Source organism: Stomoxys calcitrans, chromosome 2 (assembly GCF_963082655.1).
Source record: "Stomoxys calcitrans chromosome 2, idStoCalc2.1, whole genome shotgun sequence".
NCBI lineage: Eukaryota > Metazoa > Arthropoda > Insecta > Diptera > Muscidae > Stomoxys > Stomoxys calcitrans.
In genome coordinates this window covers 217,375,692-217,400,212 of record NC_081553.1, presented here as the reverse complement: position 1 = coordinate 217,400,212, position 24,521 = coordinate 217,375,692, and the positions used below count along the sequence as shown (strand labels likewise).

The 24,521-nt window shown below is 42.0% G+C and overlaps 2 protein-coding genes and 2 long non-coding RNA genes across 5 annotated transcripts; 1 reads left to right on the top strand and 3 right to left on the bottom strand.

Moving 5' to 3' along the window:
* Positions 1-3,142: 3,142 nt before the first annotated feature.
* Positions 3,143-3,872, bottom strand: LOC131994984 (uncharacterized). Of its 2 annotated transcripts, XR_009397025.1 has the most exons (4): positions 3,855-3,872; positions 3,495-3,629; positions 3,274-3,416; positions 3,143-3,180 (listed from the first exon to the last, which is right to left on the bottom strand). It is a non-coding gene; the product is annotated as an uncharacterized LOC131994984 (long non-coding RNA). The 2 variants fall into 2 exon arrangements; XR_009397024.1 differs by lacking the exon at positions 3,855-3,872 and having other exon boundaries at positions 3,495-3,801.
* A 9,933-nt stretch (positions 3,873-13,805) lies between these two features.
* Positions 13,806-14,475, bottom strand: LOC131994983 (uncharacterized). The gene is made up of 3 exons (XR_009397023.1): positions 14,158-14,475; positions 13,937-14,079; positions 13,806-13,843 (listed from the first exon to the last, which is right to left on the bottom strand). It is a non-coding gene; the product is annotated as an uncharacterized LOC131994983 (long non-coding RNA).
* Positions 14,476-17,670: 3,195 nt separating this feature from the next.
* LOC106088262 (succinate dehydrogenase cytochrome b560 subunit, mitochondrial) lies at positions 17,671-18,454 on the bottom strand. Its single transcript, XM_013253685.2, has 2 exons — positions 18,348-18,454; positions 17,671-18,287 (listed from the first exon to the last, which is right to left on the bottom strand). Coding segments are annotated over exons 1-2 (522 nt in total). The 5' UTR covers positions 18,350-18,454; the 3' UTR covers positions 17,671-17,767.
* A 2,095-nt stretch (positions 18,455-20,549) lies between these two features.
* On the top strand, positions 20,550-21,814 carry LOC106088255 (translationally-controlled tumor protein homolog). Its single transcript, XM_013253677.2, has one exon. It carries the CDS (start codon positions 20,694-20,696, stop codon positions 21,210-21,212), a length of 519 nt encoding a protein of 172 aa, XP_013109131.1. The 5' UTR covers positions 20,550-20,693; the 3' UTR covers positions 21,213-21,814.
* Positions 21,815-24,521: the final 2,707 nt, after the last annotated feature.

Sequence of the window (24,521 nt, the reverse complement as noted above, 5' to 3'; positions counted from 1 at the left end):
GTGGGATACCACATTTTTAAACACCCGTAGGTCCTCCTGTGTCTATCCCAATTTGAAGGTAAAGTGTGTACTCTCCTACCAAAGACCTTTTGTTACTGTTCTATTCTTTCCTTATTGGCCTTCATTTTTATACCCACCACCGTAGGATAGGGAATATATTCATTTAGTCATTCCGTTTGCAATACATCGAAATATCAATTTCCGACCCTACAAAGTATATATATTTCGGATCGTCGTAAAATTCTAAGACGATTTAACGATGTCCGTGTGTCTGTCCGTCTGTCCGTTCGTCTGTTGTAATCACTCTAGAGCCTTCAAAAATTGAGATATTGAGCTGAAATTTGGCACAGATACGTCTTTTCGATGCACGCTGGTTAAGTTCTTGAACAGGCCAAATTGGACCATATTTGGATATAGCAGCTATATAGACCGATTTTCCGATAAAGGGTCTAATGCCCATAAAAACTTTATTTTTCATCCGATTTTGCTGAAATTTAAAACAGTGAGTATTTTAAGGCTTCCCGACAGCTGACTTAAATATGGTTCAGATCGAACTATATTTAGATATAGCTGTCATATAGACCGATCTCCCGATAAAGGGTCTGAAGCCCATAAAAGCTTTATTTATTACCCAATTTCGCTGAAATTTAAAACAATGAGTTATTTTAAGCCCACCAACATCCGACCTAAATATGGTACAGATCGGACTGTATTTAGATATAGCTGTCATATAGACCGATCTGCCGATAAAGGGTTTGAAGCCCATAAAAACTTTATTTTTTAACCGATTTCGCTAAAATTTGAAACAGTGAGTTATTTTTAGCCTCCTGACACCCGACCCAAATATGGTTCAGATCGGACTATATATAGATATAGCTGCCATTTAGACCGATCTGCCGATAAAGGGTTTGAAGCCCATAAAAACTTTATTTTTTAACCGATTTCGCTAAAATTTGAAACAGTGAGTTATTTTTAGCCTCCTGACACCCGACCTAAATGTGGTTCAGATCGGATTATATTTAGATATAACTGCCATATAGACCGATCTGCCGATAAGCGGTCTGAGGCCACTAAAACCTTTGTTTATTACCCGATTTCGCTGAAATTTGAAATAATGAGTAGGTTAAGACCTCCCAATATCCGACCTAAATATGCTCCTGATCGGACTATATTTTGGTATAGCTGCCATATAGACCGATCTGCCGATAAGGGGACTAAAGCCCATTAAAGCGTTATTTATTACCCGATTTCGCTGAAATTTGAGTTTTTCTGAGCCTCACGATATCCGACCTTAATATGGTTCAGATCGATTTATAATTGGATATATCTGGCAAAAAGACCAATATTTTGGTCCACAAAATTGAACAGTGACATATGTATATATTAGACCACTCAATGACCGTACCGAATTTGGGTGCTTAAGTTATCCAATTTTCACCGGATTGTTACGAAATGGGGTTTACATATATACCCGAGGTGGTGGATACCCAAATTTCGGCCCGACCGAACTTAACGCCTTTTTACTTGTTTTTTTTTTTTTTTTGAAGAGCCGAAGCCGGATCGATTCTTATATACCCTCCACCATGGATCGCATTTGTCGAGTTCTTTGCGCGGTATCTCTTTTTAGGCAACCAAAGAATATTGAATATGAACTGTTATGCTATTGGAGCTATATCAGGTTATAGTCCGATTCGAACCATAAATGAATTGAATGCTGAACACTGTCGAAGTCATTGTGTTTTGGGTATTTTAATCCATTCGTATAAGAATTGCGTCTTGTAGGGGCTCAAAAAAGCAAAATCGGGAGATCGGTTTATATGGGAGCTGTATCCAGCTATAGATCGATTCAGACCATATTAGACACGAAGGTCATGAGAGAAGACGTTGTACAAAATTTCTGCCAAATCGGATGAGAATTGCGCCCCCATAGAGGCTCAAGAAGTCAAGATCCCAGATCGGATTATATGGCAGCTATATCAGGTTATGTACCCATTTGCGCCATACTTAGTACAGTTATTGGAAGTCGTAACAAAAAACATCATGCAAAACTTCAGTCAAATCGGACGAGAATTGCTCCGTATAGAGGCTCAAGAAGTCAAGACCCAAGATCGGTTTTTATAGCAGCTATACCAAAACATGGACCGATTTGGCCCATTTACTATGCCAACCGACCTACAATAATAGAAAGTATTTGTGCAAAATTTCAAGCGGCCGATAGACGGACGGACAGACGAGGTACTCACTATTAAGCGACGTGAGAGAGTGAAATGGCAAGATCCAAACCTGTAGTGTGCGGCCTAATGTGCGACCCTAGCGACATCTGTTAGCGGATAGAAGACCGCCAGCGCCATCTGATGGTTTTAATTCGCCTCTGTCAACGAAAGAGACAGCCAGCTGACACCAATTGACAATTATGGCTACCACCATATGTTTTGTTGGTGCCCGCTGGAAGTCAAATTTGATGATGGAGGCGAATCCAAGCCAAGCCGGCCGGTGACCCAAGGAAGCTTCTTTCTTTTTCGATTGGGACTTGGCAGCGTACGGAGGTGGAGTGATCAACAAGAAAAATACGTAAAAGAAAAGACCAGAAATAAATTTGGTAAATGTGTTTTATTTAAATTCATATGAATGTGAAAAAAACGGATTTAAACAAAATAAAAAGGACAGTTTTTTAAAAAAAAAAAAAAAAAAAAAAAGAAATAGAAAATTTGAAATGCCTGAAAAGTGAAGAGACGATACATAAAGAGCCAATTGAAATGGTAACGTAAAAAAAAGAGAAGAAAAACTTTGTCAAAAATCTGAAATGAAATGAACGTTAAATACCTGAAAAAAGGAATATATTAAAAACCTGAAAAGAAATAGAAATTAAAATTAAAATAAACAAGTGGACATTTCAAAACTAAAAGTCAAAAACATAAAAATCAAAATCCACGCCTCCTCCACCTCCACTGCCGCACAAAGAAGAAGGCTTCCATCACCAACCGCTGCATCAACAACCGCCACATCGGCTATCGACACCCTGGTCACCGCCACACTGGTCACCGCCACATCCGCAACGCACACCATCCACCAGCGAGGGATCCAGACGCTGTTGCATTCCCCAGCGTTCCTAAGGTACTCTTTTTAGTTTCTCCAGACTAGCAAACCAAACTGCTTTACTGACGTTCGACCCTTGGACTGCTTTATTTTTGTTTAAAAAAGGGTTTTTTTGTATTAAAGTATACAATCGAAATAGATTAGGTAGGGGCAACATTAGTGCTTTTTTTTACTCACCCGTTGTTTGGGTTACAGGCTATAACCAAACATGAGCTCATGGTTAGGTTAGGTAGCAACGCAGTTAAAGGACATTTTCGTCCTCCAATCAGCCGATGTTGGTCCTACGGTGCTAAAAAGGTAGCACAACAAAAAAAAAGACCCTAAAAGAAACATAGAATACTTTTTTAGACAAGAAAAACAGACTGCGACAAATACACTTAAAACTTGACAATACTCACCGAAAACCAGACGGACGGACCGACGAGAACTTGAAGAGACCTTATTGGCCGCAGAGGCCAGCATCAAGGCCGCAGTACCGTTTTGGCGATTCTTGGTCATCCATCTAGAGCTGACGAGGCGACCGACCCATTCTTCTGAAAATAGAGAAAAATTTCAAGATTGTTAATATTGTCTTTGTGAATGGCAATGTGTAGAAGCAGTGTTAACGTTTGCCTTCAAAATCTAATATATTTCATGTTTGCTTGAAAACGATTCTTTATATTCTAAATCTTGTTTTTTTTTGTAATTGAATTTTGCCTTTTTGATTATTTGTTTTTTTTTTTTTACATTATTTACCATGTGAATATTCTTTTACTTACTCAATAAAATACTGAAATCTGTACAAGAATGATTATCAAAAACACTTGCCTTGGTGATTTCTAAAGGATGATGGAAGGCTAAAGCATCGGAATATGGGGTAAGTGACTGAGCAGCGGTAAAGATAGACAGGTGATGGATTACGGGGTACCCTTAATATTACAGGACGAGGGGTGCCATGGTTGGGGTGGGCCGTCCAGGGCACTGTAGGATGTCTCAGTGCCCCCTGAAGAGCGAATCCATAGCGGAAGGTGCGAGTAAGAAGGCGAAAGACATGCCTGCCTTAACATAAGTGGGACCCTGTGTTTTTCATTTCCATCCAGAGCTGGTTTGAAATTTGAATTTTTGGTCACCTGTCTCTGGACATGGTGTGTTGGCAAGAACCGCGCCCCAGACTGAGCCACAGCCGGAGCTCTAACGCCAACAGCCAGCGCTCGCCAGCACACTATGTCCCCTTTCTCCGCTGAGATAGTTCGGACCCTCCGGGGTCCACGAAAAAAATGGCGCCCGCAACATGGGGCCCGAGCAATCGGGTTGACCGTTTCAATTGTGTGGCTGTTAATATTTGTGTTTGTGGTTTTCTTCTATGTTTTGCGTAAGTCCCGACAGCAGTTTGATTATAAGACAAGCTAGTCGAGTGCGACGTCTAAGCTTGAAGAGGCACTGATACTTTGTATTAACAGAGTGTCGTCCAAAGCCTCCATGGGAAGTAAGTCTGGTGTCGAAGTGGCTGTGAGTCCAGATGAGCCATGCGACTTCCTCGGGAGACAATGGTAGACACTTTCCACCTTCTTCCACAATAGTTTTAAAGCCAATAGCCCAAATTATGACTTTCTGCCTGTCCGTCCGATTCCGAATAAATTTAAATCCTAGCTCCTGTGAGTCCTACATGGTAAAGACTTGCAAAGCTTTATGTAGTCGCCATGGAGCACAGTCCGAAGGCAGCAGTCACGATCCCAATTACCAATCAACAGCAATGGACAATGTAGACACCTGAAAATTTCAAGAATGATTAATTTTTGGAGAAATTGATTGTTTTGAGTGTATAGCCATTACCTGTCATGTGTGGAATTGCCAATTTTTATCAACTGTTTATGAAGCCGCAGCTGTAAGTCACTAACCCCATCCGTGATAACATATTTTGGATACGAACCTAGAAGGATATAATAGAAGTTAGTTCTTTATTTTTTGAGTTTTTGGGGTATTATATTTTGAATTTGCATCATTGGATTTTTAGTTTTTAAATGGTAGTCACTAGAGCGAATAGTTATTCCATTGAACCTTCTGTTCCGAACAGCCTTCAAATGGAAACGACAACTACGTCAACAACTACAACTACACAGGCTACAGCCAGCACAACAACAACAAGCGTAGCCAACGCAATGATGGTCACTTCAGCCGTTTCAAGCCCAGCTGTGTCAGTAACACAGGTGTCAGACACATTGAATTCGACGCCAACTACGCCAGAGTTCAGCAGCCTGACAGCCCGAAATATAAACCTGGAGAGGCAAGAGGCGGTAAGGCAAAACCAAGAGGCCAGGCGTGAGACGCATGCAGACGAGCATTTGCAGCACGTTATTGATTCCGCGATTGGTGTAGGCCAAATGGAGATGATTCGTCTGCTCGACGAGAAATTAAGATTATTGGTGCCACAACTGGTACAGCAGAGCATGGCCAACTTAAACAGTGCAGCTAATCGGAATACGTTGCCAAGCCCAGTTCAAGCACGTGCAGAAGCGCAGGTTATCCAGCAAGCCCAGGATTTGCCTAGAGCCCAGCCCGGAGCTAGTGACCACCAGCAACCGCTTAACTACATGGGTTCGAATCAGCAACAGCCAGCGCCACATGCTTATGCACCTCCGTCCCAAGGATGGTCGCAACCCCAATATCAAATGGCATCAAGTAATGCTTACTTGCCGCATGAGCAACCGCTCGACCGATCGAGGCCACTAACGCAAACGATGGGGGTAGGATTACCTCCGTCGCAGCCGGCATATGGGTACCAGGCGCAGGCAGCACAGTCACCTGCAGCTACATACCGGAGTGCAGCGAGAAAGTTCGATGTCGAGAAATGGAGGCTAAAATTTGATGGCACTTCGAAGACGATTGGGGCTGAAGATTTCATGTTCAGACTGGAGCAGTTAAGGGCCGATTACCAATGCGATTGGGAAGAGATTCTGGTGAAGTTTCCCCAGTTCCTAGAGGGGCCAGCAGAGGACTGGTACTGGATGCAGCGCAGACTAGACCACATTCGAAGCTTCCCAGAACTCAAAGAAGCTTTCTTAGCCCAATTCAGAAAATTTGAGAGCGATTTCGATATCCAGCGTAAAATGATGGACCGTCGACAGGGTGCCCATGAGTCTTTCGAAGAGTTCTGCAACGCCATGCTGCGCTTGCGCCACCAGCAGAGAAAGCCCATGGATGAGCAAGTAACGGTGGAGATGATGAAAAGCAATCTAAAGCCACCTATGGCCGCCTTAGTGTTCCCCATACGTATGTATGGCCTGCAACATTTCCGCGAGGAATGCAGGAAAGCAGAGTTGCTGCTAAGTAACCAAAGGCAAGCGGCACAAGCGCACAGGCAACAATTCGCACCGCGGGTAAACGAGCTGGAATTTGAGGAACCACCCGAAGAGCTGGAAGTTGAAGCCATCAGTCGACAAGCAAACTACGTGTGCTGGAACTGTAAGCAAAAAGGGCATAGCTTTATGGACTGCCCCTCCACGACCCGAAATCTGTTCTGCTATGGGTGTGGCATGGAGAACGTAGTCAAGCCGAATTGTACCAGATGTAGGGGAAACCGATATGCGGGCACGATGAAGGGGGAGACGCGCCCGAACAACATGAACCCCCAAAAGGAACCCAAAAACTAGGCGAGGAACAGACAGGTTCTACCAAAATAACTATTTTAAGTAATAATAGCATTAAGGGTGGTGGTGAGAATATTGAATTGAATATTAGACTTAAGGAAATTAGGCCATGGCATATCAGAATGCAGGAATATAACGAAGCTCGACAGAGGATATTTGCTGAAGAAGTTCAGCTTGAAAGGAAAAAGATTGTAGAAAAGGTGACACGTATAGATAAAGCTAGAGAACGTTATAGGCGAAGGAAAGCTCTCAGGCAAGAAATTGCTTCAGCCACTTTGTACGAGGGCGAAGATACAAGGCTCTATATGCGCGTAAAGATTGCAGGAGAGGAAGTAGAAGGTTTATTGGACAGCGGTGCCACCGTTACATGTCTAGGGAAAGGGTGCTTGGAGTTGGTGGAGAAAATAGGGCTGCCCATATTTCCATATAGATCTGTCATTATGACCGCCGATGAGACTCCGCACGCGATTGTGGGGCGCATAAGGGCAAAGTTAAAAGTGAAAAAGTCTGAAGAGGAAGTTACATTCTTTTTAATACCAACTTTGGGTAAAGCGTTATACCTTGGTGTTGACTTCATGAAGAAGTTTAAACTAGTAGCCACCATTGAGAGCTTAAGCTTGGAGGAAGAAGAAGACAAGCCGAAAGACCCATCGCAACACTGCTTGAGGAGTGAAGAGAAGCTACGCCTAGACGAGGTCATCTCTATGTTTCCGTCATTTGAGGTGAGGGGCCTGGGGAAGACACTATTGGAGGAACACAGTATCGATACCGCAGAGGCTGAACCCGTCAAACAGAGGCATTATCCCGTATCTCCTGCCGTTCAGCAACTGATGTATTCGGAGCTGGATAGGATGATTGCCATGGGAGTCATTGAGCAGAGTCAAAGCCCGTGGAACAACCCGGTTACCTTGGTGCGCAAGGGCGCTAAAAACCGATTGTGCCTCGATGCGAGGAAGCTCAATGCCCTCACGGTAAAAGATGCCTACCCACTTCCGAATATTGAAGGCCTGCTGAGTAGGCTGGGAGACACGCATTTTATCTCGAGTGTGGATCTGAAAGATGCGTTCTGGCAGATCCCTCTCGAGATAAAAAGCCGGGAGAAGACGGCGTTCACCGTGCCGGGAAGACCCTTGTACCATTTCACAGTCATGCCTTTTGGGCTGTGTAATGCGGCCCAAAGGTTATGTCGATTAATGGACAAGGTCATCCCAGGGCATCTGCGGGAGCGAGTGTTCGTCTACTTGGACGACTTACTCATAGTGTCACCCGATTTCAGGACCCATTTGGAGCTGTTGGCGCAAGTGGCGAAAGCCTTGACGAATGCCGGACTTACAATCAACGTTGCCAAATCGAAATTTTGCTTTCGGGAGCTCAGATATTTGGGCTACATTGTCGGGGAAGGAAAATTGAAGCCAGACCCCGAGAAAGTGTCCGCCATACTGGAGTGTGACTACCCCAAAACTGTGAGGCAGGTCAGGAGATTCACTGGCATGACCGGATGGTATCGCCGATTCATCCCGGACTATGCGACAATAGCAGCACCGATATTCCAAACGCTCAAAAAGAGTAAGACTTTTGCGTTCGGTGAGGAAGCCAGGGTGGCCTTCCGGAAATTGAAGGACGCACTCACCCAAAGTCCCGTTTTACGACATCCTGATTTTGCCAAGCCGTTTTTCGTCCAGTGTGACGCATCGGATGTGGGAATTGGGGGAGTTCTCTTTCAGAAGGACGAAGATGGAGGCGAGCACCCGATTGCCTTCATGTCCCAGAAATTAACACCGGCGCAAAAGAATTACTCTGTGACCGAGCGTGAGTGTCTGGCTGTGGTGATGGCCATAAAGAAGTTCCGACCCTACATTGAGCTAATGCCATTTACTGTGATTACGGACCACTCTTCGTTGAAGTGGCTAATGTCCAACAGAGAGCTCGGTGGGAGATTGGCTAGATGGAGCTTGTTGCTCCAGGGTCACAACTTCGGCATAGAACACCGCAAAGGAAGCCAGAACGTGGTGCCAGACACTCTATCGCGATTGGATTTGGAGGAGCTATGCGAAGAATTTGCCAGCCTTGTGGATCTCGACGCAGACGAGTTCAAAGATGACGAGTATTTGGACAAAATAAAAACTATCTCCGACAACGGAGAATCATTGCCAGACCTGATGGTTAAGGACGGCCTCATCTACAAAAGGACAATCCCTGTGACTGTGGACAGGCCATGCGAGGATTATGTTTGGAAGCTATGGGTTCCATCACGGTTGACGACAAACACCATAGCAAAGGCACATGAACCGACTACGGCGGCACATGGAGGTTTCCATAGAACTCTGAAAAGGTTACGAGAGCTGTACTACTGGCCAAACATGAGTGCACAGGTCCGTGATTTCATAAAGAGGTGTGAGATCTGTAAAGGGGCTAAGCCCAATTATCAAAATATGCAACAGCCTATGGGACCAGAGTACAAAATAGACAAACCTTTTCAGAAGATTTATGTAGACTTCCTAGGGCCGTACGTCCGGTCGAAGGCCGGTAATTCATACATTTTTATAGTCCTTGATCACGTCACTAAATTCGTGCTGTTGAAGCCCATGTCCAAGGCCACCTCGAGAAACGTAATTAAGTTTTTGACCGGTGAGGTGTTTCACAAATTTGGAGTTCCAGAAATTGTCATGTCGGACAATGGAAAACAGTTCGTGGGGAAAGATTTTTCCAACTTCTTAGACGTGCAGGGAGTAATTCATTATAAGACTGGACTGTACTCGCCGCAGGCGAACGCATCCGAAAGGGTAAACCAGTCGATTTTGGCGGCTATTAGGTCTTATTTGGATGGCGACCAGAGGGAATGGGACCAAAACCTATCAGCTATAGAGTGTGCTTTGCGTTCATCTGTGCACTCGTCAATTGGAATGACGCCTTATTTCGCGCTTTTTGGCACGAATATGGTGACACATGGAAGTGTCTATCGCTTGGCTAAGCAATTGTCTTCAATGAGGGACCCAGAATTTAACGCTTTGCCCAAAGCTACTCATTTGGAGTTAGTCAGAGAAGAAATTCGAAAGAATCTCGAAAAAAGTTACAAAGAGCGGTCTACAAAATACAATACCCGCGCGCGAGAGGTAAAATTTTATCCAGGCCAGGAAGTATTTCATCGCAACCATCAACTTAGCGATTTTGGGAAAAACATAAATGCCAAGCTTTGCCAGAAGTATTTGAAGTGCAGGATTGTGCGGGCAATAGGCCGTAGTCTATACGAAATCGAAAACCTAAACGGCAAACCGATAGGGGTCTATCACGCAAGAGACTTGAAACAATAATGGCAACGACACATTTTCACACTCTAACACTCACAAATGGTCAAGGGGTTCCTTCTGAGCCACATGTAAAAAAGAGTGAAATTCTTTGGCCAATAGAGGCAAATTTTCGGTTGACAGCTCACACAAGCATTAAATCACTCACCTGAAATTCCATTTCCGTAGCTGGGAGTTTCCAATATTAAGCCATGGTCTAATGTAGGTTTAGTTAGTTTTAGTTGTACCCTATGGGGAAATAGGTTAAGATATGATAGATATGAATTGAATTACATACTCACCTGTGATAGATAGCAGAGGAATTAAGTCCCAGGGATCTCTACAGCAGTAAGGAACAAGCTGTAGAACAGCCGTCGTCTTGTGGTAAACTGTAGCATAAGATGACCTAAATGAATTAGAAGAGAATTTAGATTTGAATTGTATTTTATGATTTATACTTAACTTAAGTGGTGATCGTTGCAGAGGTCCGAATGATTTTTGCCTCGTGCCCATATTATACCTCAGGTTCATCTCGAATGGTGGGTGTGTGTGTGTGTTCAAGGCAGTAGTGGGCAAATATACAAGTGTGCGTATATTTCCAAGCCATGGGCTTACATCCTTGGGCGAGTGCACAAATTGTGCAATGGGGTGTATATTTGCAATTTTTGATTTAGGGTGGCGCTGTAAAAGGGTGTTAATACTTACCATGGACTTACCCGTATGGTCCAGGTGAGGTTGTTGGAGTGGACTCGTGGTCTTACGCTCTCGCGAGTGCTGAACCGCCAAGAGGGGTCCCGTGGTGTGATGTGCGCAGGATTACGCGCTGATTCGTGCTACTTCTCTCTGCCAACCTCTGGGGTGCCTCGACCGCCGGAGAGCTCGCTGTCAACCTCGCAATGGGTGACCCGTCTTTCTATCACTATGGCATCTTGGACATGGAACGCGAGTTGCGGCGGAAGGCGTTTTGTCCGGACGAGAGATTGTCATCTCTCGATGCCGGCCCCAGGAGATCACTCAACCACGGTAGAGCCTCTTGACGACCTCGGTGTATGTCGGGTCGACCCGTCTTTCTATCGCTATGGCATCTTGGACATGGGGCGAGGGATGCCGTGGTGAGTGATGAGAGGCGGCTAGGAGAAGTCATAGAGGATACACCAAGGTGCACCATCTATTTGATACTTACCAGTTCGTTTATCTTGGGCACATCACAGCGTTAGACCACAAATGGCATGGCTCATGCTCTCAAGCGAGGCAGCCGTTGCGAGTTCGCAGGTCCATGACGTGGGTTTCCTGGAAAGATAGACAAGAAGAAAAGATCAAATTAGTTATGAAAGTGGTTTGTTTTGTTTGAAGGATTTTTTTTGGATAAATTTCTTTTTCACTTTAGTGTTTTTTAAGATTTTCTGATATTTTAAAATTCCCTCCTATTGGCCCTGATTTTTTTGTTTTTCGAATAGAACACGCAATTTTATTTTAGTTTTTCATAAGTTTTTTGCTTGTTTTTTTTTGCCAGCTTAAGGAAAAGACAAAAACTTTTTTGTTCTGCATTTCTATTTAAAATTTTGTTTTCGGCTATATTAATATCGCTCCGTTTTAAGAGAAATTTATTTTTCTTTGTTCCGTTTTCCTTATTTTTATTATTATTTCTTTTCTTTTTTTTTTTTTCAAATTTTCACACCAAATTCTTAATTTTTTTTTGTTTTTTTCATTTTCTTGGCAGAATTTGGTTTTTTCACATTTTTCGTGCATTTTTGTAATTTTCCTCATTGAGTTATTTTCCATAATTTCCCTTCTTATTAATTTTCTTTTGGTAACTTTGCCGAACTAAGTTCACTTTTGAGTTTTTATATCAAGACCATTTTCTTTTGTGTAGAACCATGACACTTTAAATTCAATCACAATAGCGTCACTTCACCTTTTTCGTTATGGCCACCGAAAATTTTTGAGGACATTTGGTTTGAAAGTCATTGAGTCACTTCTTAGTACCCCCACCACCATTCATGAATTGAGTGGCTTACACACAATGGCAGGGGTACCGTACGATCATGTGATTTCATTATAACACACGCACTCATATTCATGGAATCACGCACACTGTCACATAATGAACCGTTTCTTTTACCACGTTGGTTGGAGTTTTTTTAAATTGTGGTTAGGATTCTTTTTTATTTCACCATTCGAACCGCAATTATTTTCACTTTACCTTTTTTTAAATTTTTTTTTCCGATTTGCAAGGCGTTTCATTTGGAATATTGTTTTTTCACCATTTCATTCATGAAATCAGATATACGCCGACGCCGGTGATTGTGTTTGCCGGTTTGTTTCTTTCAATCACACACACAGGGCTCAGAGCACATTTAATTATTTTTGCATTGTTTTTTTTTATATTTTCACTACCACTGGCGACAAGGGGCATGTGGCATTGATGATTTCTTTTCATTTTATTTATTTTGTGGGCCAGTACGTTGTAAAAGGCGTAGTTTTTGTTTTTTTTACTTTGCCGTTCATTGGCACACACACACAAACACTTTGGCCCGCCGGTCACAATTTTCTTGTTATTTATTTCTATAATGTTGGGCACGCGCTTCGGGACACTGAACAATCATTTTTTTTTATTACTAGCTTTTGATTTAACACATTTTTTTTTACAATACTTACCTTTTTTTTTTTTGCTTTGTTGGTGAAAATTATTTCCCGCGTCGTCCGTCTGCTGCAATTGCTTCCAATTAATTTGATGAAGGTATATCCGTAAGGTATAAAAATGGTTAACTCAAGGTATACTAGTTGAGGAAGACTTACACATTATTAATGGGACCTACACACAGTGAGATAGGTTTGGCGTAAGGAGCATATACACTTTATGGCATGGAATACACTGAGAGAAATTGTTATTTTTCTCCCTCCCATCCTTTAACAGTGATGTTCAAAGGATGGTTTGGTTTGTAGTGTGCGGCCTAATGTGCGACCCTAGCGACATCTGTTAGCGGATAGAAGACCGCCAGCGCCATCTGATGGTTTTAATTCGCCTCTGTCAACGAAAGAGACAGCCAGCTGACACCAATTGACAATTATGGCTACCACCATATGTTTTGTTGGTGCCCGCTGGAAGTCAAATTTGATGATGGAGGCGAATCCAAGCCAAGCCGGCCGGTGACCCAAGGAAGCTTCTTTCTTTTTCGATTGGGACTTGGCAGCGTACGGAGGTGGAGTGATCAACAAGAAAAATACGTAAAAGAAAAGACCAGAAATAAATTTGGTAAATGTGTTTTATTTAAATTCATATGAATGTGAAAAAAACGGATTTAAACAAAATAAAAAGGACAGTTTTTTAAAAAAAAAAAAAAAAAAAAAAAGAAATAGAAAATTTGAAATGCCTGAAAAGTGAAGAGACGATACATAAAGAGCCAATTGAAATGGTAACGTAAAAAAAAGAGAAGAAAAACTTTGTCAAAAATCTGAAATGAAATGAACGTTAAATACCTGAAAAAAGGAATATATTAAAAACCTGAAAAGAAATAGAAATTAAAATTAAAATAAACAAGTGGACATTTCAAAACTAAAAGTCAAAAACATAAAAATCAAAATCCACGCCTCCTCCACCTCCACTGCCGCACAAAGAAGAAGGCTTCCATCACCAACCGCTGCATCAACAACCGCCACATCGGCTATCGACACCCTGGTCACCGCCACACTGGTCACCGCCACATCCGCAACGCACACCATCCACCAGCGAGGGATCCAGACGCTGTTGCATTCCCCAGCGTTCCTAAGGTACTCTTTTTAGTTTCTCCAGACTAGCAAACCAAACTGCTTTACTGACGTTCGACCCTTGGACTGCTTTATTTTTGTTTAAAAAAGGGTTTTTTTGTATTAAAGTATACAATCGAAATAGATTAGGTAGGGGCAACATTAGTGCTTTTTTTTACTCACCCGTTGTTTGGGTTACAGGCTATAACCAAACATGAGCTCATGGTTAGGTTAGGTAGCAACGCAGTTAAAGGACATTTTCGTCCTCCAATCAGCCGATGTTGGTCCTACGGTGCTAAAAAGGTAGCACAACAAAAAAAAAGACCCTAAAAGAAACATAGAATACTTTTTTAGACAAGAAAAACAGACTGCGACAAATACACTTAAAACTTGACAATACTCACCGAAAACCAGACGGACGGACCGACGAGAACTTGAAGAGACCTTATTGGCCGCAGAGGCCAGCATCAAGGCCGCAGTACCGTTTTGGCGATTCTTGGTCATCCATCTAGAGCTGACGAGGCGACCGACCCATTCTTCTGAAAATAGAGAAAAATTTCAAGATTGTTAATATTGTCTTTGTGAATGGCAATGTGTAGAAGCAGTGTTAACGTTTGCCTTCAAAATCTAATATATTTCATGTTTGCTTGAAAACGATTCTTTATATTCTAAATCTTGTTTTTTTTTGTAATTGAATTTTGCCTTTTTGATTATTTGTTTTTTTTTTTTTACATTATTTACCATGTGAATATTCTTTTACTTACTCAATAAAATACTGAAATCTGTACAAGAATGATTATCAAAAACACTTGCCTTGGTGATTTCTAAAGGATGATGGAAGGCTAAAGCATCGGAATATGGGGTAAGTGACTGAGCAGCGGTAAAGATAGACAGGTGATGGATTACGGGGTACCCTTAATATTACAGGACGAGGGGTGCCATGGTTGGGGTGGGCAAAGTCCTGAGGCGCCATGAAGGATTTTAGGCGCCAGGCAATTCCACAGCCGTAATGTCCTCCAGTTCGTTCCAGTGGGTGTTTTGTTAATGTTCTATTGTCGTCCGTTTCGTATCACCGACAGCTGGTTGTTTATTTTGTTTTTTTTGTCACCTTGCCAGAGGGTTGGATTGGCAAAGAACCGCGCCCCAAAGACTGAGCCAAAAGCCGGTGCTCGAATGCCAGCGACCAGCGCCCGCCAGTCCGACTCCTCACTCCAACGGCAACGTGGACCCTTGGGTACACGACAAACCCACCAACGAACAAGGAAAAGAAGTGAATAACAAGAGTGCTTCCGCCATGATCACCCTCAAAACCCACAGTGGTTTACCAAACCTACTACTTCTGGTACAAGTTCACCGTTGCATGCTACAGGGGGTAGCTGTGTCCCAATTAATGTTACTATCTGGCCATAATCGTCTGGTTCGAGGGGACTTTAATGCGCATCACACTTCATGGCATTCTCCCCTAGGTAACGACCAACGTGGAATAGCTTTGGCAGAGCAGATTGAACTCCACGTTTTGCACGGTGAATGAGAATGCCCCCCCTAGGATTACAGGGAAACGGAGCAGTTCGCCAGACATTTCCATTGCATCCCCTAATCTCCTGAGTGACGTATCCTGGCAAGCCGTCATCTTTTTGGGGGCAAACCACTTCCCCATAATTCTCACCATCGAACGACCACCCGGCTTCATAACTTTTGAGCACCGGACGTTTATCAATCAGAAGAAGGCCAATTGGGCTCGCTTCAGAGAGTATACCAATCGCCGCTTCAGTGAACTGATACCCCCCTCGGATGTGCTAGTTACCGAGAGGAAATTCCGAGACATCATTAACGCAGCAGCCGCTCGCTTTATACCAGCCAGTCGAATACCCCAAGTGCGGGCCAATTTGCCACTGGCAGTGGTACACACAGACGAGCGTGATGGGATTCGTTGTATGGACCCCACAGCGAACTGAATCTGGAAATAAACAGGGTAGTCAACGAACATAAGCGGAATTTATGGCTGGAACACTTGGAGCAATGTAACTTAGGCACCTGTTTAGGCAAGCTGTGGTCTACTGTTAAGTCACTCTTGATTCCCGGTAGACGGGATGGCAGGACCTCACTCACCTTTGGCGATGTAACCGTGACTGATCCGAAGAGATGCACCAGGTTGTTCAACCGTCAATTTATTGTACATCCCTAGAGTGACAGGGCAAGGGAGAGACCCATTCGCCGTATCCGTGGTCTCCGAGCCGATGAACAGCCATCACAATTTACCGTGGGCGAAGTTACGAATGTCATCCATGGCGCCAAATCATCCAAGGCGTTGGATCACGACGAAATCTCTTCACTGATGTTGAAGAATCTCCGGCACTGTTTAACCTCTAGCCATCCTCCATTCCACCCTATCTATCTTTCGTCTGCTTAGTTCCAGGAACTCTGCGACTATGGTGGGGTGTGGCCAGGGGGATCTGGGTCTGAGTCGAGTGGATCTGGCTGGGCATTTGAACAGGTGGTGTGTGTCGTGTGCTCCGCATTGATCCTTGCTCTGTAGGAGTTGAGCATCGGCTACATCTGCCGGATCGTTATTAAGCCCGAACTACTCTGGTTTACCGGGGGAGGTCAATTTCTTCAGGTGCAATGGGTGGCAGTTGTTCTCTAACGAGGCTCGGGAGACTTAGTTCCTAAAGCATCTTGGCTTCTGCTGAGAGAAGGGAGAACGGTTTGTACGACTCCCCCTTGCTCTCGTCCTTTCCAGGCTTCAGTAGCGATTCTATCCATATTCCAGACATCGGGTACTATGAGACTGCTGAAAAACTGTTTGAAGACAGTAGTAAGCTACTCCACTCCAGGTATATCCAGATTCTTCAGCATCAGTGTAGATTCCGTGTAGGCCCAGCGCCTTGTTCGACATGGCGCTGGGGATGACATTTCTAACGACCACGGCAAATTGTGATGGTTGTTCATCGGCTATCTATCTATCTTCAAACATTCCATTTGGTGGTCACCAATGTACCCTGGCATTGGTGTATCAAGAAAGCCAGTCCTCCGCCTACACTGTGAGTGTGGTCCTAGCGTAGCATATTGAAGTTTTAGGTGTTGGTCAACTTTGTTTCTTGGATGGCTGCGACCATATTGTTATTCCGACCCATAAAGTCTACTATGTCCTTGATCTTGCCATGGAGACCATTGCAATTGAATTGCAAGAAAGATACACCCCAAGTCCTGCCGCGGCAATATTTGGGATGGTGGTAGGAGTTACATAGTCAGACGTCGAAGAAGCCGAAGGCGACCACGCTAGAGTCGGCCTACTGCTGATTACATTTGCACAGCATCTCGCAATGTAGCTTGTGTGGCTGTTCTCCTGTACAGACGACACGCCAGAGCAAAAACGGATTTGCACCGACTATATGCACCGGTTGTGTCTCACAGACATTGACCGATAATGGATTCGGTTCTGGCGAACCGAACAGAACCAATGTCCGGGGTTCTCTTCAAATCCCGCACGGAGGAGGCACTCTGGGATGTGCATCTCCCACGATGGAAAAAAACACAAACATTAAGGCGGTTGCTCCTGGACGGAAAATATTCCACTGGGGCGAAGAATATTCCACCGGCTCCAATGGGATTGGCCCATCCTGTCCCCATGAACCAATAAACTATATACATTTTCTGCAAGTACAGAATTTCTTTTTAATTGCAAATTTTAGAAATCTTTAAATATAATCATAATTACCCCCTAAAGGTCATCTGGGACACCCCAAATTAGATGCGTTATTTTTCCTAATCAGCTAATTTACTTTTGTGCACCTGCATATAAACAAAATTCCTCAGCAGCAACAACAAAGCCATATAATTTAGTCCATTCATTGTCGTTTGGCAACAACAATTTCTGATTGCATAATCACTCATAGTTAAACACAAAAAAGCCATGGTAGATTTTGGAAAACACTTTACGCTTATAATTTATTATGAATCGTTTCTGATGCCACCAGGCAAATTAAATAATTTATCTAAAACAAAATAAAAAGCTTATAGCATGGCCAAAATAGCGGCCAACACAAAGGAAACACCAATCATTGCATAACCTGATGAATAGACTTCCTTGATCTTCAAGAGGCGGCCAGTGTCCCACAACAAATGGCGCACACCGTTTGCAGTGTGATAGGCCAAGGGATAGGCCAGCATGAACTTCAAGACACTCAAGGAGCCAGCGCTGAGGTGCAAACCCTCAATCACAGAGGCATAGTTGGCAATATCTTGTGGCGAAGTAAGAGCAGCCAAACCCAAGCCCCAAACGCCAGCGGTGAGTACCATGCCGGTGCCACGGTGAGTAACCGACAACAAGGAGGTCAACTGTGGCTTATAGATGGTCAAATGGGGAGACATCTCACGCTTAAGACGTCCATTTTTGTCGAAGAAACTTTCGTCTTTCATTGTGGAGGCAGCAGGCACAACCTTCATTGTGACATCTCTGACATTTTGAGCCTGGGCCATTTGTAGACCCTGACGTAGGGCTGGCGAACGGACTAGGGAACGTGTAAGAGCATACCTAGAAAAAGATGGAGAACAATTTAAGCTTATTTTCTTTTTACTTACATAAAAAACTCACATTATTGGGCACAATGAAGTTGTTCTCTTGCAAAAAAAATACCAACTCTGCTTCTTCTTAGTTTTCTATGTGTCAAGTTATGTTTTGATTGGTATTGGAGAGTTGAGGAGAAATAAGATATAGACACCTTTAATCTATTACAATTTAAAAAACAGTTGAATTATTCAAAACGCAATACGAGTGAACCGTTAATTTACTGCAACGGGCAAAGTGTTTGAAAGGCAATCGAAAAGGGAATTACACATGGTAGAATAAAGAGTATGGTACAATTTAGAGGTAGCGTCATTAGCACAAACAAAAATCGACCTAAAAAATCACAACTGTGTTATTGCAACGCCAAAACAAAAATTAAAGATTTGTGCTCAGCTGTTCGCACCTTAGTGCATTCCAAGGCGAATTTAAAAAGGATGTCTCACGCAAACAGCTGTTAAAAGCCGGCCAGATTTGTCGGCATTAAGATGTCAGATTTTTCTATGAATTCTCTTTGTTGTTATCTTCTTCCTGGCATATTCTCTATTCATGTACGCACACAAATTTATTTGTGGGTGTTGGCAAAACGTCGATTAGCTCAATGACAAGATGGTGGATTGCACGTGAACAGCTGTTAACAGCCGGCCAGGTTGACGGTAGTAAGATGCCAGATTTTTGTTTGCATTTTCTTTGTTGTTATCTTCTTTCTCGCATATTCTCTGCTCATTTACGCAAACGTATACACACACGCACACATATTTCTTTGCGTGCGTTGGCAAAACGTCGATCAGATTAATGACAAGATGGCGGATTGCACCATATGGTTTGTGGTTGTTGTACAAATGAGACCACCTTTAATTGTGTCGCCATGGAGACCACCTTTAATTGTTTCGCCATGAGTACATCCCATGGCGAAGCAATTGAAGAAGAATATGCGACAAAGAAGACGACAAGAAAGAGAATGCAAGCAAATAACTGATATCTTTATACCGTCAAACATGGCCGGCTATTAACAGCTGTTCGCGTGCTGGGAATTGCCCATGGCTAAATTATTTAAGGTTGTCTCACGCGAACAGCTGTTAACAATCGGCAAGATATGGTGGTATTAAGATTTTTGATATTTGTTTGCATTTTCTTTGTTTTATCTTCTTTCTTGCATATTCTCAGCTCATGTACGCATACTTTCAGCACACATAAGCGCACAAATTTATTTGTTTTTTAGCAAAACATCAATCAGCCTCAAGATGGCGATTTCACTATATGGTTTTTATGTTGTTGTACATATAATTCAGCTTACATAATTCAGCCATGGCTCGTACCTGTATTTTGCGATATAAACCCCTTTTATATGCCTTTTATACCCCACATCCAAGATGTATTTAAAATGTGGTCTGACGCGAACAGCTGTTAACAGCCGACAAGCTCAGACGGTTTTAAGATGACAGATTTTTGTATACATACATACAAACTCCTTTGTGTGTGTTGACAAAACGTCGACCATCTTGATGACAAGATGGCGAATTGCACCATATGATATGTGGTTGTTGTGCAAATGAGACCACCTTTAATTGTTACATGATCGTACTCATCGTGTGTACGTGTTGATTTGAGCTTAGCCCAAAACGGTACTTCAATTTTTTCTTTTCTTAAATTTTATTTAATTTTCCACACATTGTTTTCCTTATATAAATTAATTTGAATAGAACGTGTTTTAAGCTAAGCTTCTCGTGACAGCAATAAACACCACATGGATCGGACCCCAATGTTTCAGCCTGTGTGGTGCTCACAGCTATCCCGTGTCGGGACAGCTTTGGTTATGGGTACATGTGACGCATACACCCTTATTTTCACCAATGGTATTACAATGACCACGCATGATGTGCCATGTAAAGTCTCCATTAAGAACAAAAAATGCGCTCAAATCTATTACAAAAATGCTTGGGTAAAGATTTCGAGAAATTTACTTTTGGGCACGCCACACAGTTGCTTATGAATAGTATAGACTTTTTGACCAATATTTTAGAAATTTACTATTAAAAATTAAATCAAATTATTCAAGATATTTAAAATTACAGCACAGATTTTTTTCACTAACTTTTTAGGTTTATACTAAGAAAATGCTTTCAATTATTCTATTTTTACTTCTTGGTTTTACTACTTTTTGTGCTTGACATAGGTAACCCTGACCTAAAAAGGCACAAGCTTGGCTGTCATTCAAGCATATTGTGACAGATTGATAGCATTTTTCCTTCTTTTCGCTGTTGAGCGCGTGGCAAACGTTGAACGTGTCGGTTTCCCCCTCGGTGTGTGACGAGTGATTAAATTCTGTTCTTTCCACCTTTTGATTATCCATAAAAAAGAAAAACCTCAGCAATCATGAAAATCTACAAGGATATCATTACCGGCGATGAAATGTTTGCCGATACCTACAAAATGAAATTGGTGGATGAAGTTGTATACGAGGTTTACGGTAAAGTAGTCTCTCGTTCCGAGGGTGAAATCAAAATTGAAGGCTTCAATCCATCTGCCGAAGAAGCCGACGAGGGTACCGACACCAACGTCGAAACAGGTGTCGATGTTGTCCTAAATCACCGTTTGCAAGAGTGCTTTGCCTTTGGAGACAAAAAAGGTTTCACCTTGTACTTGAAGGACTACATGAAGAAGGTGTTGGCCAAATTGGAGGAGAACAGCCCCGACCAAATCGAAGTCTTCAAGACCAACATGAACAAAGTCATGAAAGACATTTTGAGTCGCTTCAAGGACTTGCAGTTCTTCACAGGTGAATCCATGGACTGTGAAGGTATGGTGGCCATGTGTGAATACCGCGACATCGATGGACAAAGCGTGCCTGTGCTCATGTTCTTCAAACACGGCTTGGAAGAAGAGAAGTGCTAAAGTATACCGCGCCACCCTCCTCACCAACCTATCACATCTCTTTATTTTTTATACAGTCGCTAAATTATAGTTTCAATTTTTTTAACTTAATTTTTAAGAACGCCAACCCGACGACCATGTTTTTTTGTGGACACAACATTTCTTTGTTTGCTAGCGTCATTATTTTTTATTTAAGTACGTTCCCATTATCCATTTTCTTTTCGAGATTGTTTAGAGAAGAACAGTAAGACTCAATTTACATGTAAAACAAAAAGTATATATATATTTAATATAAAAAGTAACAAAAAATTAAAACACTATAATAAAATTATTATGTATTTAAAAAAGGAAGATAATTACTACACTTTTATATATATATATATTAATGTGGAAAAAATAATGGCGCATTTGCAGCAGTGGTTAATGTGTGGCAAACTACTACTAAGAGCAGCTTTAAGCACTGAAACGGAATTTTATTTTTTTGGTTTTTAATTTGTGTAAATTTGAGTTTGACCGACAAGCCAAGCAAACAAAAATGCCTAATTGTAATGCAAAAACAACATATGGAAAAGAAGAACATCGCATTTGCTATAATAAAAGAAGAAAATCATTCAAATATAAAACTTTCTTTTCTCTTTTTTATTTGATGAGTCATATGTAGGTTGATTGATAATTGCCGTCATCGTCATTCGCATAGCCGCCGCCATATCTCCTTATACTTCAGCCAAATACTTGCAAGATGATGCTCTGTTTTGTAGTATACATCACAGCCTTTCGGTTTGTTGAACCTTTGTCCTAAACCACCACCTACTACTATTTTTGTAAAATAGGTTAAGGCGAAACATTTAACCCAATTCTTCTCGTATGCATTTTCTTGCAATTTCTACGCTACAACATAACCTCACATTCGATACAACTCACTTTGTTTCGCATGCATATGGCATTTATACATCGCTGTTTGTACATACACACACACACACATGCACTTTTGTGCCTACCTATAACAGTACAGTGACCCTGAGAAGTATACGCTATGCATTAGTCTGAGTCAAATTACAATAGAATGAAAAAAAAGCTGTAACTTTGGAGATGGGAAAGAGAATTTAACCAAGCCCAAGGTAATAAAGAAAATCCAAAGAAATGAGAAATTATAAATGTTAGTTTGGGGTTTTTGGCGTATGAATCATCATAGTAATGATGTATTTTTACATTGTAAAACAGCCGAAAAGCGTGTCAGCTTGTGCAAAGATTGCAAAACACGTAGGGAAATCCTTTTAAAGGGACCGCATATATTTTGATAAAATCTAAAAGAAATTGTGATGAAATTTCTTATTTAAATTGAAGTTCATTTTCTTTAGGAAAATCAAACTTCTTTATCTTAGAGGCAGAATGCGGTGGTAAAATCTCGCTTGCCTCATTCGTACTCCAATAAAAGAAAGAGTAAAATTAAAGAAATATTGGGTTGCCCAAAAAGTAATTGCGGATTTTTTAAAAGAAAGTAAATGCATTTTTAATAAAGCTTAGAATGAACTTTAATCGAATATACTTTTTTTCTAAAGCAAGCTAAAAGTAACAGCTGATAACTGGCAGAAGAAAGAATGCAATTACAGAGTCACAAGCTGTGAAAAAATTTGTCAACGCCGACTATATGAAAAATCCGCAATTACTTTTTGGGCAACCCAATACTAAAACATCGTTCCTTTGGACTGCGAATGACAGCAAAGTCTTGCTGCAAACTGGCAAGGTGATGTGCCAACGTAGACAGTAGTGGGTCGCAAGCTCCGTCGTCGAACTATATGACCCCGCTGACATCTCCCGAGATCCTCCACACATGGTCCTTCAATTTATGACAATGGTAAAAAAAGGAACAAGTAAAAGCGTGCTAAGTTCGGCCGGCCCGAATCTTATATACCCTCCACCAAACATCTAATTTTTCAAGTTCTTTGAATGACTTTTTCGAATACAAAAACGACATTCATAGAAAAACACCACCTCCAAAATTTCAGGCAAATCGAGCAATAATTTCGCCTCCAGAGGCTCAAAAAGTCAAAATGGGATATCGGTTTAAATGACAGCTATATAAGGTTATATACCGATTTAGTCCATACTTAGAACAGTTGTTGGAAGTCATAGCAAAACGACATATGTATGCAAAATTTCATCCGAATTGGATAAGAATTACGCCCTCTAGAAGCTCAAGAATTCTAATTGGGAGATCGGTTTATATGGCGGCTATATCAGGATATGGACCGATTTAGACTATACTTAGCACAGTTGTTGGAAGTCATACCAGAAAACTTCATGCAAAATTTCAGCCATATCTGATAAGAATTGCGCCCTCTAAAAGCTCAAGAAGTCAAGACCCAAGATCGGTTTATATGACAGTTATATCACGTTATGGACCGATTCGAACCATGCTTGGCACAGTCATAACGAAACACGTCATGCAAAATTTCAGCTAAATCGAATAGGAATTGCGTCCTCTAAAGGCTCAAGAAATCTATTAAGGAGATTGGTTTATATGGCGGCTATATTAGGTTATAGACCGATTTAGGCTATACTTAGCGTAGTTGTTGGGAGTCATACCAGAAAACTTCATGAAAAATAACAAAACACGTCATGCAAAATTTCAGCTAAATCGAATAGAAATTGCGTCCTCTAAAGGCTCAAGAAATCTATTAAGGAGATTGGTTTATATGGCGGCTATATTAGGTTATAGACCGATTTAGACTATACTTAGCGTAGTTGTTGGGAGTCATACCAGAAAACTTCATGCAAAATTTCAGCCAAATCGGATAAGAATTGCGCCCTCTAGAAGCTCTAGAAATCAAGACCCAAGGTTGGTTTATATGGTAGCTATATCAGGTTATGAACCGATTTAGACCATACCTAGCACAGTTGCCGGATGTGATACCAAAAAAAAAAACACGTGCAAAATTTCAGGCAAATCGGATAAGAATTGCGTCCTCTAGAAGCTCAAGAAGTCAAGATCCAAGATCGGTTTATACGACAACTTTATCAAAACATGGACCGATTTGGCCCATTAACAATCCCAAACGACCCACATTAATAAGAAGTATTTGTGCAAAATTTCAAGCGGCTAGCTTTACTCCTTCGAAAGTTAACGTGCTTTCGACAGACGGACGAACTTGGCTAGATCGACTTCAAATGGAGGTGGAGGATTTTATACCCTCCACCATGGAATGGTCATTGTTGTTACTGGTGTAGCTACATACATGTGTGTGGAGATAGCGATCATCGTCATGCTTCATAGGTGAGCAGGCTTGTTCCGGGAACGCTATGGCCATTGGTTATTCATTTAAAGGCGAC